Below are 19481 nucleotides of genomic sequence, written 5' to 3'. Positions count from 1 at the left end.
TTGAGGAGGTTGAGGGCTTGACTGGGTCAGTCTTAATAAAAACAGCATCCTTTGCGCGGTCACGGGCATTACTCGCTTGTGAGAAGTTGGGAGATGTTTCAGTTACCATCACACCCCATAAGAGCTTAAATATTGGTCCTTTGCAGTCTGACGACAAATTGCGCACCAATTTAGAGCAGCGAGGTGTTCAATTCATTTGGCACATCCTTCGGGATCCGGGGGTAATCAGGCTGCCACCAGTGTCTTCATCTTGGCTTTCGAAGGTGACACATTGACCGAGAAGGTCAAGGTGATGGTGTACCGCTGTGACGTCAAGTCAATATATCCCTCCCCTGATACAGTGCTTTAAGTGCTGGAAATTCGGTCATTTGTCTTCCCACTGTACTTCCAGTGTCACATTTCGAGATTGTGGATGTCCATCATATTCAACTGCCACAATTCAACTGTGTCAACTGCAGAGAGCATCATTCAACTTGCTTGCCACACTGTAGGATTTTACAGAAAGAGAGGAAAATCATGGAATATAAGACCCTGGACCGACTGACCTACACTGAGGCTATGAGGAAATTTGAGCACCTACATCCTGTGGCTATGACCACCTCTTATGCCGCCGTCACGAGAACAGATGTTGCCCCATCAGTTCCTCGCCTTCCTGTCAACTCTCAGAACCAGAAGACTACACCTGCCCCCTTGATGGTGAGGGGCACTTCCCTCCCTGTTGCTCTCACACCACCTCCTTCTGGCCTTCTGGAGCAACACCGCCCCCCCCCCCCCCCCCCAAAAAAAAACCATCCTGAATATCAGTCCTCACTTCTGAGTCGGAGACGCATAAGTCTTCTTCAGCTCCTCTCACTACAAAGGGTTCCCTTGGGTCACTCCCTTCCTTCCCAGGTTTCTGCTAGTGGGAAAGTTGACACCCACCAGTGGCTGAAGAGCCCAAAAGCAGCTGGTCATAGGGCTTCACATCCTCAGTCCCGGAGACTGAATCAAAGACCTCCCAGCCAGGGAAACCCAAAGAGCAGCGAGAGATATCCAGAAAGAAGATCCACAAGACCAAGGGAATTGCGGTGGCACCCACACCACCGCTACCTACAAGCTCTGAGACTGCAGATGAGGTGGAGATTCTGGCGTCCACTGAGGAACTAGATCTCTCCAGACCCTCAGAAACAATGGATGTAGACTGCTGACGCAAAAAGTCGGTGGCAGCAGGTGACCCTGAGGGGTAAACTGCCTTATTGAATGTTCCATGCCTTCATCAGTCTTACGATGATGTCATCCTCCTGTGGAATTGTGGCAGTTTTTTCCACCGCCTGGCTGAGCTACAGCAACTGTTATGCTTTACACCTGCTTTCTGCATTCCCTCCAGGAATACTGGTTCCCAGCAATGCGGACCCCTGCCCTCCACGGGTATAAGGAATACTACAGCAACCGTAGCAACTATAATAGAGTATCAGCTGTAGTTTGTGTTTGTGTCCTAAATTCAGTCTGTAGTGAAACTGTGCCCCTTCAAACCCCTCTTGAAGCTGTGGCTGGCAGAATAAGGATGACACAGGAAATAACTGTCTGCAACATATATCTTCCTCCAGATAGTGCAGTATCCCTGACTGTATTAACTGCACTGATTGATCAACTCCCTAAACCTTTCCTACTTTTGGGAGATTTTAACCCTCATAACCCCTTGTTGGGTGGCACTGTGCTTACTGGCCGAGGCAGAGATGTCGAAACTTCACTGTCTCAGTTCGATCTCTGCCTCTTAAATACTGAGACCGATACACATTTCAGTGTGGCTCATGGTAGTTACTCGGCCATTGATTTATCAATTTGCAGCTCATGACTTCTCCCATCTATCCACTGGAGAGCACATGATGACCTGTGTGGTAGTGACCACTTCCTCATCTTCCTGTCACTGCCCCAGTGTCAGGCCAACGGTTGCCTGCCAGATGGGCTTTAAACAAGGTGGCCTGGGAAACTTTCACCTCTATGGTCACCTTTAAATCTGCTCCACACAGTGACATTGGTGTGATGATTGAGCATGTGACTACAACAATCATTTCTGTGGCAGAAAACACGATCCCTCACTCTTTAGGGTGCCCTCGGCGAACAGCAGTCCCTTGGTGGTCGCCGGAAGTCACTGAAGCAATTAAGGAGCTTTGGCAAGCTCTACAGCAGCATAAGTGGCACCCTTCCCTGGAGCATCTCATAGCATTTAAACATCTCCTCCGTGCCATCGTTTGCCAACTTATAAAATGATGGAAGCAGGAGTGTTGGGAGAGATATGTCTTGACCATTGGGTGCCATACGCCACCTTCCCAAGCCTAGGCAGAGATCAAATGTGTTTTCGGGTACCATACCCCAACAGGTATTCCTGGTGTTAACATAAATTGCATGTTATCTACCAACACATATTCAGTTGCCGAGACCTTTGCTGAGCACTATGCTCGAGCCTCTGCGTGGGAGAACCACCCCCATCCTTTAGCAACCCTGAGTAACACCAACTGGGGTGCAGATCGCTCTACACTGCTGCAGCTCTACAGAGCCCTTGTTCAGTCCTGCCTTGACTATGGGAGTCTGGTTTATGGTTCGACGGCACCCTCAGTGTTGCATTTACTGGACTCAGTGCACCACTGTGGCGTTCACCTAGCGACAGGGGCTTTTGGTCGAGTCCGGTGACAAGTGTCCTTGTGGAGGCCAGAGTCCCTCCATTGCAGGTTAGGTGTGCACACAGTCGTAGTTCTCCTGCGCATCTGAATCACCATCTCCTTTTCCCAGCCACGGCAGTTCATCTCCCGCATCAGCTTCCAATTGCAGTTCGTGTCCGATCCCTTCCTTCCGAATTGGAGTCCTTGCCTTTACCACCTGTACTTGAGGTCCATTCACATACACCTCCATGGTGTACGCCTAGGCTGCGGCTTTGCCTGGACCTTTCACATGGCCCTAAGGTCTCAGTTAACTCCGTGGCTCTCTGCTACCACTTCCTCTCGATTCTTGACATAAACCGAGGACATGAAGTGGTGTACACCGACAGCACGATGGCTGATGCTCATGTTGGCTTAGTGTATGTCCATGGAGGACATATTGAACAGCATTCCTTGCCTGCTGGCTGCAGTGTTTTCGCTTCCGAGCTGGTGGCTATGTCTCATGCTCTTCAGCGCATTCGTTCATGCCCTGGGGCGTCATTTCTTGTGTGTACTGACTCCTTGAGCAGCCTACAAGCTATCAACCAGTGCTAGCCTCGTCATCCTTTCATCTTTTGGTAGCGTCCATCCAGGAGTCCATCTATGCCCTGGAACAGTCCAGTCGTCCAGTGGTGTTTGTCTGGATCCCAGGTCACGTCGGAATCCCAGGCAATGAACTTGCCGACAGGTTGGCCAAACAGGCTACCCGGAAACCGCTTATGGAGATCGGCTTCTCTGCAACTGACCTGCGTTGAGTACTACGCCACAAGGTTTTGCGGCTTTGGGAGGCGATATGGCATAACCTCGGCACGCACAACAAACTGCGTGATCTTAAGAAGACTGCGAATGTGTGGCAGTCCTCCATGCGAGCCTCTCATAGGGACTCTGTGGTTCTCTGCTGGCTCCGCATTGGCCACACTTGGGTGACACATGGCTACCTTCTGCGCCGTGATGACCCACCTCAATGTTGGTGCGGCACTCGGCTGGTAGTTGCCTGTATCTTGTGAGCTGTCCTCCTTTGGCTGCCCTGTGACGGAATCTTCAATTACCGGACTCGTTGCCATTAATTTTAATTGACAACACCTCATCGGCTAATTTAGTTTTATGTTTTATACGTGACGGTGGGTTTTATCATTCTGTATAAATTTTTAATGCATGTCCTTTGTCCCTTTGTGTTCTCCACTCTAATGCTTGTAGGGTGGATGTTTTAATGTGTCACTGAGTGGTTGGCTTTTCCTTTTTATTCTTGTGGTAGGTGAGCCACAGTCATCCGCTCTCTTGTTTTTACCTCTTCTACCTGTTTCTTGCTTCTTTCTGTGGTTTTCTTTTCCTGTTTTCCATAGTAGTGTTGGTTCTTCCTTTCTCCTGTTATTGTGCTGTATGTCTCCTTTCTTTTCTTCTTTCCCTTGTGTAATTTTACCGGGAACAAGGGTCCGATGACCTCGCAGTTTTGTCTCCCCCTCCCCTTTTCTTTTAAACCAACCATGTGGTGGTATCTACACAATAGAATGAGTCAGTGGCCAAAGTTTTCCTTTGATTTGGATAATTGCATTGAGGGGGTATGTTTATGAAAGATGGCGACCAGCACACAGTTTAAATCCAGCAAAGAAGTTGAAGTTTCTTTTGTGTTTGTGACACTCAACTCTTGTTTGAGTGTGAAAGTTTAACAGATTGTGGGTCAGAAATCAAACCCACATATACTTAGAGACATTTATTTTACTTGGGTTAACTTCGGAAAAACAAGACAAAAACAAAGAATAAACATCAGACCAGAGAAATCAGCTACTCGTCCAAAGAACAAACAATGCACTTCACTGGTTGGTCTCTTGTTCCCACACAGCCCCCTCCTTAAAGTGCAGAGCACCTGGGATGTAGGGGTACTTGAATTTGACTTGTCATCCAGCACTTGTACGTACAACCAGTTGATGTGTCGGTGTGAGCACAGATGTGACTGGTTGTTGTATAGTCCTTTGGCATCTTGATAACATCTCTTCAGTTAAACTGGGTGTAGGCGTGCCTGACCCTTGATCATCATGAATCGGAAGATGCTTTCGTGCTTCAGCAATGGTAAGGTCCATGCTGGTTTCACTCTTTCAATGGACATCCTGACAATTTTTTCCATTTTGCGAGATGTCTATAGTATGGGCATTACGTCGCAGTACTTGGTACGGCTTAGTATAAGGAGGTTGTAGGGGAGCCCGTACGGCGTCTATGCATAACATGACATGCGAGCAGTCCACCAAGGCTTTGTGCACGAAGACAGGATATTCACCATGGAGGGCTACCGGTTACCAGCAGTGGCTGCTCCATTGGTGGTTGTAGTGGTGCCGCTATGAGATAGTCTGCAGAAATTCACAATGGTTCCCCACAAACAATCTCCGCCACTGATGCGCCCATATCCGCCTTATATGCAGTCCTTAAACCTAGAAGTACTAGTGGTAGCGCCTCTGTTCAGCTCTCGTGGTGACACATGAGGGCCGCATTCAGTGTTCTGTGTCACATTTTCACCGTCCTGTTGCTTGCCGGGTGATAACTGGTTGTGTGATGATGCTGGAATCCACACAGTCTAACCAGTTCATTGAACAGATTAGGCTCGAATTGTTGACCCTGATCCATTGTAATATGTAGGGGGCACTCAAAACGTGCTAACCAATGTGCAACAAATGCCTTTGCTGTTGTCTTGGCTGTTATATCTGTCACTGGTATAGCTTCTGCCCATCTTGTGCATCTGTCTACTGTCGTGAGCAAGTATTTATAACCTGCTGAGCCCAGGTGAACGTGACCAAACCTTGCTGGCAAACCTGCAAAATTTCCGACCTCTGCACGAACATGTTGTCCTACTTTACACAAAGGCATTGAAGGCACAAACGACTCCAATTCTGACATCCTTTTGCAACTGGGTGTGCTAACTTGTAGACACTTTAAAAGCCATTTTGTGGAATCGCTATGTAATGTATGGCAGTGGTCTCTGTTGTGAAATGTCATACCATATTTTGGTGTCACTTCCTTGCACTTCTATTTGTTGAAGCCGCAATCCTTTGTGTCAATCTGTTAGTAAGTCTTGCAACTGTTGATCTGTCTCTTGTGCTGTGGCAAGGTGGTCGTAATGTAAGATGCTGACTAAGCTGCATACTCAAGAAAAGTAATCAGCGACTGTGTTCTCTGCGCCACTAATATGCTGTATGTTGGTTGTGATTTGGCTGACGAACGCTATGTGTTGATACTGCTGTGGCAAACATTTGTTGCTGGTGTTGTGGAATGCTGACACTATGGTTTATGATGTGTGAAAATTTTCACTGTTCGGGCTTCATTGTAAGGCCAAAAATGTCTCACACTCTCATATATCACCAGTAACTCCCTATCATAAGCACTCCATTTTGTCTGTCTGTGCAGTAGCTTCTTTGAAAAAAAAACTCAAAGGCTGCCAATGTCCATTCACTTCTTGAGGTAGTGCTGTTCCAATTGCAACCTGGCTGGCGTCGACCACAACATTCAGTGGTGCGCCTGGGACAGGGTGGGCCAGCAACATTGCGTCTTCAAGGCTGGTTTGTAATTGATTGAAAGCATTACTCATTTCCGGTGCCCATTGTGTTGCTGAAAGCATTACTCATTTCTGGTGTCCATTGTAATACTCTCATGCCCTTGGCATTCTTACCCGCAAGTGTGGCTGTTAGTGGTACCTGGGTGGCAGCTGTTACCGGCAAATGATGGCGGTAAAAATTTACTGTGCCTAAAAACCATCTAAGTTGCTTATAGTCTGTTGGCTTTGGTACATTACACAATGTATCAATCTTTTCAGGCAAAGGTCGGATCCCATTGGCCGAGACTCTGCGGCCTAGGAAAGTTACCTCGCTTTTGCGCATGATGGACTTGTCTTCATTTAGCACCACTCCGTAGTTACACAACCTCTGTTGTACTTCACATATATGCTTGTTGTGAACTTGTGCATCAGCTGAATATGTTAATATGCCATCTAAATAGGCAAAGCAGAATGGCAAGCCTTGTAACACTTCGTCAATGAATCTCTGCCAGGGTTGAACTGCATTTTTAAGACCAAATGGCATAAACAAAAACTCAAATGGGCTGAAAGTTGTAATAACTGCTGTCTTCGCAACATCGGTATGCACCACTGGGATCTGATTGTAAGCTTTCTGGCAATCCAGCACTGAGAAAACTTTTGCACCGGACAGAGAATAGGTATATTCTTGGATATTAGGTATTGGGTACTTATCTGGGACTGTTCTTGCATTCAGTCTACAGTAATCGCCACAGGGGCACCATGTGCCATCCTTTTTGTGCACTAAGTGTAACGGTGACGCCCATGGGCTGTCTAATCTTTGTATGACACCAGCACAGAGCATATCCTCAAACATCGCTTTAGTTTCAGCCAACCATTCTGGAGCTGTTCTACGGACATGTTGTGAAACCAGTGGACCTGGTGTCAGGCGTATATAATGCACTGTATTATGCTGAACACTGCTTGGCTGCACCAATGTATGCCGGATTGACTGTTTATTACTCCTCTTATATTGTCCACAGAACCTCTCTGAATTACCTTTACCCTATCACATTGTGCCCCACTTGTAAGGCAGGCATTTGCCTAGTTTACAGCCAGTGCAAACTACGACAGAAAATCAGCACCTAATATGGGTTGCGTAATGTCTGCCACCATGAAACTCCAGTTGTATGGGTCTATCGACATATCTTTGCACCCATACATTTTGATGCTGGAGTTGTTTACGCCTAACAACTGTAAGGGCTCCTGCATTGTTGTCTTAACTGTGCCCGTGACTGGAATGGTGCTGACCTCTGAACCAGTGTCTATTAAAACTCTTAAGCCTGAAATCTTATCAATCATGTGCAACTGGTGCAAAGTCATGCCACAACTCATCAAAAAAGTAGTAAGCATACCATCATGGGCCTCACTTTTGCCATGTGTCCATCTGTGTGTTGCTGCAATTTGACTCTTCTTACGTTTGCAGCGCCATTTATGAGTGTCGCAGCTCGTGGTGCTTAATTCGAACTGCCTTTGCCATTTGGGTATTTACATGGTCTCGTGCACTTTGTCGCACAGGTGCCGAACCGCCTGTGGTACCAGCAAATATCATCGGCAAATCTTGTGTGGTGTCTGACAGCTGTAAATTGGATGAACGAGGCAACCTCATTGTATTATCAGCATCCGTCCGTAACTCCAAGTTCTTTAACTGCATGACAATTCATCCCATTTCCCCCAGGGGGTCCACAACTCTTTTGTGGACACGTGCATAGCGAGCACGAGACCCCGAGCTAATGTGGCCCTCCTTCCTTTCCGGGCTGCATACCTTCCCTTCCCTTTCCGCATCCTTCCCCGTCCCCCATCTTGCCCCCCCCCCTCCCCTCTGGCTCTTTCCTTCCCTTTCTCCCCCTCTGGGAGTATAGTTTGTGCCTACGTCCGGAGACGGACGCTCGAAACTATTCCAAATTCCTTGCTTTCTACACTTGCAAGTCCTCGTCCTTCCTCTGTCCTTCTCTTTTCCTTCCCTCTTCTCCTTGCCCTTTTCTCCGCTGCGGCGTTTGAGACCCCCTCTTCTTTCCTTTCCCTTTCTCTTTTTTCCTCCCTGTGCGTGTCTGAAGGCCGACCCACGTACTTCCATGTGTAGCCGGTGACGGGGTAACGCGTAATTCCCCGCCCCGGGTAGACAGGTAGGACACGTACGTACCCCCCTGGTAACGGCCAGGCCCAGGGAGGGGTGATTACCCGAGCTGATACCTTCCGAAAGTGCCGATTGGTCCCTCCGTCCGTTTGTCGGGAGGTGTGACCTGAGGTGTGAACAATCACCTAAGGCGGGTGTGCCCTCGGTGAGGGCCCCCACAAGGGAGGAGCGCGCCATCGGAGACGCCGGTAATCATGGGGGATTCTTCCGCAATGGTTTCCTCACCTTCCACTATGTCTGCTCACAAACATAAGTTCACTGAGTCTCAGCCACAGACGGTTCTTCCATCATTGCCACAGTTCCTTGTTGTTTCTTGGTCTGACGAAGGTCACGACTTCTCCACGGTCAATCCTTTCATTATTCAGAAAGGTGTCGACGCAATTGCGGGTCCTGTAAAGTCTTGTTCCAGATTACGGAATGGCACCCTGTTGTTAGAAACACACAGTGCCCTCCAGGCTCAAAAATTGCTGCATACTTCTCTGCTCCACACCTTCCCTGTCCGGGTGGAACCGCACCGTATCTTAAATTCCTCGCGTGGAGTCGTTTATACACGCTCCCTCGATGGATTGTCTGACGAAGAAATTCAGCACTACCTGTCTGACCAGGGCGTCACGGCTGTTCATCGGGTTATGAAAAGGGTTGACACGAACATCATTCCAACCCGCACTGTCTTCTTGACATTTGACAAAGTTCAACTCCCATCGAACATCAAAGCAGGCTATGAGATAATTTCCGTTCGCCCTTACGTCCCAAACCCTACGCGTTGCTATCGATGTCAGCGGTTCAATCACACCAGCCAGTCCTGTTCCAATCCGGCCAAATGTGTTACATGTGGCAAGGATGCCCATGAGGGTGCTTGTCCACCTCCATCCCCTCGCTGCATCAACTGTATGGGTGACCACGCTGCTTCCTCTCGAGATTGCCCCGTTTTTAAGGACAAAAAGCTCATCCAGGAAATAAGAGTTAAGGAAAAGGTGTCGACCTTTGCTGCTCGAAAATTATTCGCCAGTCGACAGCCCACCATGCCTCAGACAGGAAAATACAGCACTGTCCTTGCTTCTCCTCGGCCAACAAAGGAGGCGGCCACGCAGACTTGCGACCTCACCTTTAGTACCACGGTCGTCAGATCGGCCAGCGCAAAGATCGCCCGTTCAACCTCACCACTTTCGCCTGCCCACTCTATGGCTCACCCTTCGTCGGGTTCTGCTAAATCTCGAGCCCAAAAGTCAGACGCCAAGTCTTCGAAAAAAGAGCATACTCGTGAAGAGTTTTTACGTACCGCAACTTCACAACCATCGGTTCCTCCTTCATCTAAACATCATCCTTCCAAGAAGGCTAAGAAGAAACACAGTTCCTCTCCTTCTCCGCCAAGGCGTGTCCCATCTACAGCACCACCTGGCAGAAATCGCCCTCGGCCGTCTTCTGTGTCGCCGAGGCGCACTGCTGGTGGCCGGTCAACCGGCCGATCGCTGGTGGCAGGAGCTGCTCCTGACCAACCTATGGATCAGGATCTTCTGCCTTCGACTGAATGCCATTCCATGCTGTCGGTCGCAAGCTCTGAGCAGTCGTTGAGTTGACAGCACCCTTGGTCACGTTCCTCCATTTTCTGTTCACCCTATGTCCATTATCCACTGGAATATCCGCGGCATTCGAGCCAATCGGGATGAATTGTCGATCCTCTTACGATCCTACTCGCCGGTCATCTTCTGTCTTCAGGAAACGAAGCTGCGTCCCCATGACCGCTTTGTTCTCCCTCATTTTCAGTCCGTCCGATATGACCTCCCCTCTGTTGAAGGCACTCCAGCCCATGGAGGACTCATGATTCTTCTCCATGATACTCTCCATTATCACCCAATCCCCTTAAACAGTTCCTTCCAAGCTGTCGCCGTCCGTCTTTCCCTTTCTGGATACACGTTCTCTCTTTGTACGGTATACATTCCATCGTCCACACCAATGGCACGAGCTGATCTCCTTCATCTTCTTGGTCAGCTTCCACCCCCCTATTTGCTGGTTGGGGACTTAAATGCCCACCACCCGCTTTGGGGATCTCCACATCCTTGTCCACGTGGCTCACTATTGCTAGACGTCTTCCACCAAGCGGATCTAGTTTGCCTCAACACTGGGGTCCCCACATTTTTGTCTGCCTCCACGACAAATTTATCTCAATTGGACCTTGCGGTCGGTACTGTTCCGCTAGCTCGGCGCTTCCAATGGTTCGCCCTTGATGATACACACTCGAGTGACCACTTTCCATGTGTTCTTAGACTGCAGCCTCAACTGCCATATATGCGCTCGCGACGCTGGAAGTTTGCCCAAGCCGATTGGACACTTTTTTCGTCTCTAGCGACATTCGATGACTGTCGCTTTCCCAGCGTTGACGATGAGGTCACACATATTACCGACGTTATTCTTACAGCTGCGGAACGTTCAATACCACGCACCTCCGAATTGCCCCGGCGCCCCCCAGTTCCTTGGTGGAACGAGGCCTGCTGTGACGCAATACGTGAGCGGCGACGTGCTCTTCGCATTTTCCGTCACCATCCAACTTTGGCCAACTGTATCCGATATAAGCAGCTCCGTGCGTGATGCCGTCGCGTCATCCGCGATAGCAAGAAGGCAAGCTGGAAATTCTTTATTAGCTCATTTAACACCTTCACTCCCTCCTCGGAAGTTTGGAGTCGGCTTCGACGGTTCTCCGGCGCGCCTAGTTTCTCCCCGGTCTCTGGGCTCACTGTCGCGCATGATACCTTAGTGGACCCCGTCGCAATTTCTAACTCATTGGGTCAGCACTTTGCTGAGATTTCGAGCTCTTCAAATTACCCGCCAGCGTTTCTCCCGAAGAAACGTGCAGCGGAAGTGCGACATCTTGCTTTGTCCTCTCAAAATCACGAAAGCTACAATACTGTTTTCTCCATGCGGGAACTCCAACATGCCCTCTCTTCTTCTCGCTCCTCCGCCCCAGGACCGGATGGTATCCATGTCCAAATGTTGCTGCATTTATCAACCCATAGTCTGCATTACCTCCTTCGTCTTGATAATCAAATTTGGACCGACAGTACCTTTCCCAGACGATGGCGGGAAGCTATTGTCGTTCCCGTTCCGAAACCTGGAAAGGACAAACATCTCCCCTCTAGCTATCGCCCCATTTCTCTCACGAGTAGTGTCTGTAAGGTTTTGGAGCGTATGGTGAATTACCGTTTAGCTTGGTGGCTGGAATCCCGCAGTCTTTTAACACCAGCCCAATGCGGATTCCGAAAGCATCGTTCTGCAGTTGACCATATTGTTGCTCTCTCCACTTATATCATGAACAATTTTCTCCGGAAACGCCAAACGGTGGCAATATTTTTTGATCTGGAGAGAGCATACGATACCTGTTGGAGGACAGGCATCCTCCGCACACTGTTCTCTTGGGGCTTTCGAGGCCGGCTGCCCCTTTTTCGTCGCGAATTTATGGCAGAGTGCACATTTAGGGTGCGGGTGAACACTACTCTCTCCCGTACTTTCTCCCAAGAAAACGTGGTACCCCAGGGCTCCGCGCTGAGTGTTGTACTGTTTGCCATCGCCATAAATCCAATTATGGATTGTCTCCTTCCTGATGTCTCGGGCTCCCTCTTTGTGGACGATTTTGCGATCTACTACAGCTCTCAACGGACCAGACTTCTTGAAAGACGTCTTCAAGGCTGTCTCGATCGCCTCCACTCGTAGAGCATCGAAACCGGCTTCCGTTTCTCACCCAGTAAGACCGTTTGTGTTAATTTTTGGCGACGTAAGGAGTTTCTTCCGCCCTCCTTACATCTAGGTCCTGTCAACCTTCCGTGTTCCGACGTCGCTAAATTCTTGGGTCTTATGTTTGACAGAAAACTGTGCTGGTCCTCCCACGTTTCCTATCTTTCGGCTCGCTGTCTGCGTTCCGTTAACACCCTCCGTGTCCTGAATGGTACCTCCTGGGGAGCGGACTGAGTGGTCCTTCTCCGCCTCTACCGCGCCTTAGTGCGCTCGAAATTGGATTATGGAAGCATAGTCTACTCCTCTGCTCGGCCGTCTATTCTTCGGTGTCTCGACTCTATCCACCACCGTGGATTACGTTTAGTGTCTGGAGCTTTTTACACCAGCCCTGTGGAAAGCCTTTATGCTGAGACTGCTGAACCTCCGCTGTCCAATCGGCGGGCAGTCCTTCTGAGTCGTTATGCTAGCCATCTGTCTTCCATGCCTGCTAATCCAGCCCATGACCTTTTTTTCGACGCCTCCTTTGATGTAGGGTATGCAGGCCGCTCCTCCTCCCTACTACCCCCGGGAGTCCGCTTCCATCAACTGCTCCATTCTCTTTCCTTCCGCTTTCCTAAAACCTTCTTGACAACTTGGGGTACAGCACCGCCTTGGCTCCGTCCCCGGATCTGCCTGCTCCGAGACCTTTGTCGATTTCCCAAGGTCACTTGTTTATCGTCGGGTATTTGTTGCTCTATGTGCACAAATGACGGACGCCACATTTATTTACACCGACGTCTCGAAAACATCGTTAGGTGTAGGGAGTGCCTATATTGTTGGCGACACCCCAAATCACTTTCGGCTTCCCGACCAGTGTTCGGTTTATACTGCGGAGCTTTACGCTGTTCTCCAGGCTGTCCACTACATCCGCCACCATCAGCGGATACAGTACGTAATCTGCTCAGATTCTCTCAGCTCTCTCCTAACTCTCCAAGCTCTTTACCCTGTGCACTCTCTGGTCCACCGGATTCAGGACTGTCTGCGCTTGCTCCACCTGGGGGGCGTCTCGGTGGCGTTCCTCTGGCTCCCGGGACACGCTGGTATCTGTGGGAATGAGGCGGCTGATATAGCGGCCAAGGCTGCAGTCTCTCTTCCTCGGCCAGCTATTCAGTCGCTTCCCTTCACCAATCTACGGAGCGGTTTATGTCGCCAAGTTGCTCATTTATGGCATGCGCATTGGTCAACACTTCCCCATAATAAATTGCGGGAAGTGAAAGCCCTTCCTTGCGCTTGGACCTCTTCCTCACGAACGCGTCGTCGGGAGGAGGTAATTTTAGCTAGACTCCGGATAGGGCACTGTCTTTTTAGCCATCGACATCTTTTAAGCGGCGATCCTCCCCCACTCTTTCCCCACTGCTCTCAGCTGTGGACGGTCAGACACCTTTTAATTGAATGCCCCTATTTTAATCCGTTACGCTCCCGTCTACAGCTATCGCCTGATCTATCGTCGATTTTAGCAGATGACACGCGCTCAGCCGACCGCGTTCTCCAGTTTATTAGTGACAGTGAAATGACGTCAGTCATTTGAAGCTTTTTTTGGGGACAATCAACCCCTTTCTGTAGTGGATTTTTAAGCATTCCTTCTGCTTTTAGTTTCTCAAATTTTATGACTTTGTTCCCATTGCTGCTGGTTTTAAATTTGGGTTTTTTCCTGTTTCCTAAGTCACGGGCTGGGCGCTAATGACCATAGAAGTTTTGCGCCCTAAAACCACAAAAAAAAAAAACCCTCATCCCATTATGGTCTGTAACTCTCGAAGTTCCCCAGCAATGTCCCGTGATTATCGACAAAATGTGGCGGCACAATTCAGCATCGGCTCTACCAAAAACTGCGATGTGTGTTCCTCACCTTCTGTTGTGACACTCTTATTTGTCACTGCTACTCATGTCACAGTGGTTGATTCCAATGTGGCATATGCTCTATCAGTTACTTGCAGGAATTTATCCTATGGTTGTCCTTCATACACTATTAATGTCAACTGTAATTGAGTCGGAAGCTGTTGACACCTGATATGTTGCAGCAACTCATTAGATATTACGCTACAATCCACTATTGCTCACAAATTTCTCCAAAATTCTGATGGGTTTCTGTCCACTCGTTTCTCCTGGTAAAGCTCTTGTGAAAGCCTCTGCTCGGGTAACTCTGTGCAGCGAGTGATTAGCGAAGTCTTCAGGGCGAGGTATGCTTGTTGATGGGGTGGGTGTAGAATGACATCGGAAACTATCGTTGTTGCTCTCTGGTCCAAGTTGCTAATTGCTAGTGTAAATTGCTCAATGTCCTCCATTGTTGTAAGAAAATGCTTTCCAAAATTGCAAACCATATGTCTGGTTGTGAGGACGTAAATGGAGGTGCCCGCAATTGTGGGCGTGGCACAGTTGGCACAAACGAAACTGCAGGCGGAAACTTTTTTGTGTGTGTGCGCTTTCACGAAGCTGTAGTTATCACTGGAGTTTGTGATTTCGTCGTGTCCGTCATGCTGTTGTCTCACAGCATCGACTGTTGTAAGACTTCAATCTCTTTTTGCAGCTGCAGGATAATGTCAGCAAGGGTTTGTGAAAAATTACTTGTGCCTTTCAAGTTTAACTGAAGTTATCTGAAGAAAAATTGTTGCAACTTAAACCGGTCTTGTTTTCGGGGTCACCAATTTTGTAGGTGAGAAATCAAACCCACATATGCTTAGAGACATTTATTTTATTTGGATTAATGTCAGAAGTAAAACTCTGAACAAAACAAAGCATAAACATCAAACCAGAGAAATCAGCTACTCATCCAAAGAAGAAACAATGCACTTCATTGGTCGGTCTCTTGTTCCCACAAGATCATTTGCACGAGAAATGACTGGGTCAACAGTGACAAACATTTAATATGAAGGAGAAACGTAATTGTGTGTGATTGCCAGTTACAGCACTCCCCAGAGCAAGATGAAGCACCATTAAATGTAGTCAGCACCAAAGGAATGTAAGTTTGCGACTATGAATTGAAGAGTAAACATTGGCAATATAAGTTAAAAATGTTCAACTTTCAGCAATCTTTAAGGAAAGAGAAATTTACTTTCAAGCAACATCACAGAGAAGTTTAATAAATGTACAAGTACCATAATGAGACATTGAAGTAAGAGGTTCAAATCAAACTGTGTTTTCTATTCTCCAGGAATAATGTACGTCTTTTTACTTTTGTTGGTCTAACTTTGATACAATTTTCAATACTCTGACAGAGAACAAATGTTATTGACATATCTGCTATGTGTTATCTTCTACTTGGCTCAGTTCAGGATTCCTCTGTTTTACAGAATAACATGCAAAGGAAGTAGTGTGTGTATGTATGAGAAAAACCAAATACAATTCTTTTCTTAGATTTGGAGAATGTTATAGATAAACTAGTTTCAGTGAACAAAATAAGAAACTAGAAGGATTGTGGTAAACAGTGCTGTCACTTGCCCTTCATGTAGCTTGTACAAAGTAAAAAAAGTATTTATATTAATTAATTTATTTCTCTCATGGAAGAGCTGTTCAAAAATTGTTAAGAGGTTCAGTTATTTCTCAATATTGATTTAATTGTAAGCAAATTTCTCAATTGAGTGAATGTAAATTCATCAAAACACAGTGTGAGGTAATGAGTGTTGTTTCTTGTGTCTGACAGTCATCGGCATCGGAAAACTGAGCAGGAAGAAGATGAAGAGCTTCTTGCAGAGACAAATTCAAATCGAAAGACCATAATATCGTTTGACCAATCACCGCATTACATCAAGAATGGGGAGATGAGAGATTACCAAGTGCGTGGTCTAAATTGGATGATATCTCTTTATGAAAATGGTATTAATGGGATTCTCGCCGATGAAATGGGCTTAGGAAAAACTTTACAGACAATATCGTTGCTTGGGTGAGTAAAACTGTGATTCTTTATTTACGTGTGAGATTTTACTTATCAAATTTTTGAAAACATTTTATCTGATTTGGTAGTAATTGTGATATACTTCACAAATGAACAATGCAGGAAAAGATAGTTTGCTGTTTGCCATGAAAAAGACACGTTAAGTTGCATACAGGCACAATTAAGAATCACTTACATAAAGCTTTCTGCCACAGCCTTCATAAGCAAAAGAGATATACACACCATTTATACACAAGAAAGCACACCTCGTGCACACAACTGCCATCTCCAGAATCTCGGGCTGGAATGCAGCTATCACGTGGGATACAAGCAGCAGTTTGGAGGGGACAGGGAAGGGGAAGGGATAATAGTGTTCTGGTGAGGAGAGAGATGAACACTTTCCGGTGGGATGTGCTGGGACTAGAATGGCAACAGACACAGCATCTGTGGCAGGGAGGTGAGGAGGAAAAAAAAGAATGAAAAAGGAGAGGAGAAAGATTGGCGGGTGCATTGGCAGAGGTGGGAGACAAGAATGGGAATTAGGTGACAGGGCAGAAGGGGGCAAACTGTTGGGTGGAGGGACAGTATGTTGTTATAGATTGAATATAATGCCTGTTGCAAAAAGACTGTGTGGACAATGGGCCTATTTTACACCATATTTTAGTTCTACCTGACGAAGCTTTGTTGAGTGTATTTATATGTTTTGACAATGCCATTACAGCTTTATCACATTAGGATATGGTGTATAACAGATCTGAAGATGGTCATTACTGACTGAAACCAGTCATCGTCGAAGGACTTTATATTGTGATAAAAGACTGCAATTAAAAAAAAAAAAAAAATTGACAGTACCTGGATCACTGTTTGTATTCATGACTATGTTGAGGCTGGGATAATTACAGGATGGGGGAAGGTGTTGTAAGGATAACTCCCATCTGTGCAGTTCAGAAAAGCTAGTGATGGAGAGGAGGATCCAGATGGCTCAAGTAGTGAAGCAGCCACAGAATTCAAGCATGTTATGTTCAACTGTGTGTTGTGCCACAGTGTGGTCTACTTTGCTCTTGGCCACAGTTTGGTGGTGACTGTTCATCCTGGTGGACAGGTGATTGGTAGTCATACTGCAATATAAAAAGGTATGCAATGATTGCAGCAGAGCTGGTAAATGACAGGGCTGCTTCCACTGGTGGCATGTTCCCTGATGGGTTAGGATTAACTGTGCGGACCATGCACCTGGGTCTTCTATAGGGATATGATCCTTGTTACAAGGGACTGGGATTGGGAGTGGCATAGGGATGGTCTAGGATGTTGTATTGGTTGGGTGGGTGATGGAACACCCCTATAGGAGGGGTGGTAAGTATCTCTGGTAGGATGTCCCTCATTTCAGGACTTGATAGGTAATCAAAGTCCTGGCGAAGGGTATGGTTCAGTTGTTCCAGTCCAGGGTATAAGAGAATGGCATGGGAGATCCATTTGTATACTAGATATAGGGGATAGTGCCTGTCTGTGAAGGCCTTGGTCAGACCCTCAGCATACTGTGCAAGGGAGTTCTTGTCACTGCGGATACAATGTCCATGGGTGACCAGGCTGTATGGAAGAGATTTTTTGGTGTGAAAGTGGCAACACCTGTCGAAATGCAGGTACTGTTGGTGGTTGTGTGTAATGTGAACAGAGGTGAGGATGGAACCATTAGAGAGGAGGTGGTCAACATTAGAAAGATAGCCTGCTGGCTTGAGGAAGACCACATGAAACTGATGGGAGGTGTTAAAGTTGTGAAGGAATGAAGATAGGGTGTCTTGGCCCTGAGTCCAAATCTTGAGGATATAATCAGTGAACCTAAACCAGGCTAGCAGTTGGGCATTTTGGGAGGCCTTTAGGTGGTCAATAAACACGTTGGCATAGGAGGGTGCCATACAGGTGCACATGGCTGTGCCACAGATCTGTTTGTATACTTTCCCCTCAAAGGAGAAGTAATTGTGGGTTAGGAAAAGTTAGTAAGATGTATGAGGTATTAGGCAGTGGGCGTGAAGGATGTTGGGAAAGATAGTGTTCAATAGCGGTAAGACCATGGGCGTGAGGGATATAGACTTACAGGCAAGTGGCATCAACAATGAGAATAGGGATACAGGAGGTAAGGGGGTGGGGGTGGTGGAGATGCAGTGATGGAAGTGGTTGGTGTCTGATGTGGGAGGCTAGATTACAGGCAATTGGTTGGAGGTATTGGTCAATGAGGGCACAATAATCAGCCACAATGGGGCTCCAGGATTGTTGGGTTTGTGGATTTTGGGGGTGTGCAGGGTATCGTTAGAGTGAGGAGGGAAATGTATTCAAGGGAGAGGTTCTGAGAAGGGCCTAAGGCTTTAAGCAGGGATTGGAGGTTATGATGGACTTCTGGTGTGGGATCACTCTATCAGAGTTTATAGGTGGAGGAGTCAGGTAATTGGTGGAGGTCTTCTGCCAGGTAGTCACTGCGATTCATAGCAACAGTAGTGGAACCTATGAACCTTTCTCCGCAGGCAGGACGATTAAATCAGGATTTGTTTTGGGGCTGTGTATGACTATTCTTTCTTGTACTGAAAGGTTGGTTTTGTGAGGAAGGTACCTTGGGAGGTATGGTGAGTTGGAGGTAACAAATTCCTGTAAGGTGACCACTGGGTGGTAATGGGAGAGGATCATAGTTGGATGGTTGTGTGAACTGGTAGAGTCAGGGTTCAGTGTTGGAATTCAGATGGTTTTGGTTGGAGTGCTTCCATTACAGGGATCAGGAGGAGGAGGGTAGATCTATTATGGTTAAATCTGGGTGTAGGCCTGAAGGTGGAGCCTTTGGATGGGAGCGAATCTTCTGTGGAGCTGAGAGTTTTTACGGAAAGGTTAACAACAGAGTTAAGGGAATGCTTGGGCCCTGGATTTGGTGGAGAATTGGTAGGGAGTTTTGGGGGATGTGGCAAGTTGAAAAGGTTAGCTAGGCAGGGTTTAGGTGCAGTAGGAGGTGGACGAGGAAAAACACTGTGGGTAGGGTAAGGGTTTGGATAGTGGTGCCCCAAAGTTGCAGTAGGATATCAACACATTGGATAACTTATGGGGATGATGTCTGGAATGCTCCTCCAAGTGCTGGAGAGCAAGCACTTCAATTTCAGAGATGTGCTGTATGGAGTAGGGATTGCAGAGTAGTAGTATCTTGTGGAGGAAGCAGAGGTGGTTCTACAATGCATGTGCCATGGAGGTGTATTTTTGCAGTACCAGGTTTGTGAAGGCCAGGGACTGGCAGAATCTGAAAAGGTGTAGGTCAATGTGAAAGGAAGGGTGGGATACAGAGAAAGAAGTCTTTATGGTTAAGCTGTTAGGGAAATTCCATGGTTTAGGCAGCATTTGAGAAATAGAATATGAAACTGGGTTTTAACCAGGGAAAGAAATACTTTTCTGAATTGGTTCAAAAAGATGGAACAGGGGCTGGAATAGTGTAAATAAACCGGGAATGGGCAA

General features: G+C 47.3%; 1 protein-coding gene across 1 annotated transcript in view; it reads left to right on the top strand.

Moving 5' to 3' along the window:
- Positions 1-19481, top strand: part of LOC126473204 (chromatin-remodeling complex ATPase chain Iswi) — a 126141-nt gene that overhangs the window by 16340 nt on the left and 90320 nt on the right. The window contains exon 4 of the mRNA XM_050100107.1: positions 15771-16010. Coding sequence (XP_049956064.1) covers positions 15771-16010 — 240 coding nt within the window. The remainder of the gene's footprint in view (positions 1-15770; positions 16011-19481) is intronic.

Source organism: Schistocerca serialis, chromosome 4, assembly GCF_023864345.2.
Source record: "Schistocerca serialis cubense isolate TAMUIC-IGC-003099 chromosome 4, iqSchSeri2.2, whole genome shotgun sequence".
NCBI classification, from domain to species: Eukaryota; Metazoa; Arthropoda; class Insecta; order Orthoptera; family Acrididae; genus Schistocerca; species Schistocerca serialis.
Note: the sequence above shows the minus strand (reverse complement) of the source record. Positions and strands in the feature narration are given on the sequence as shown.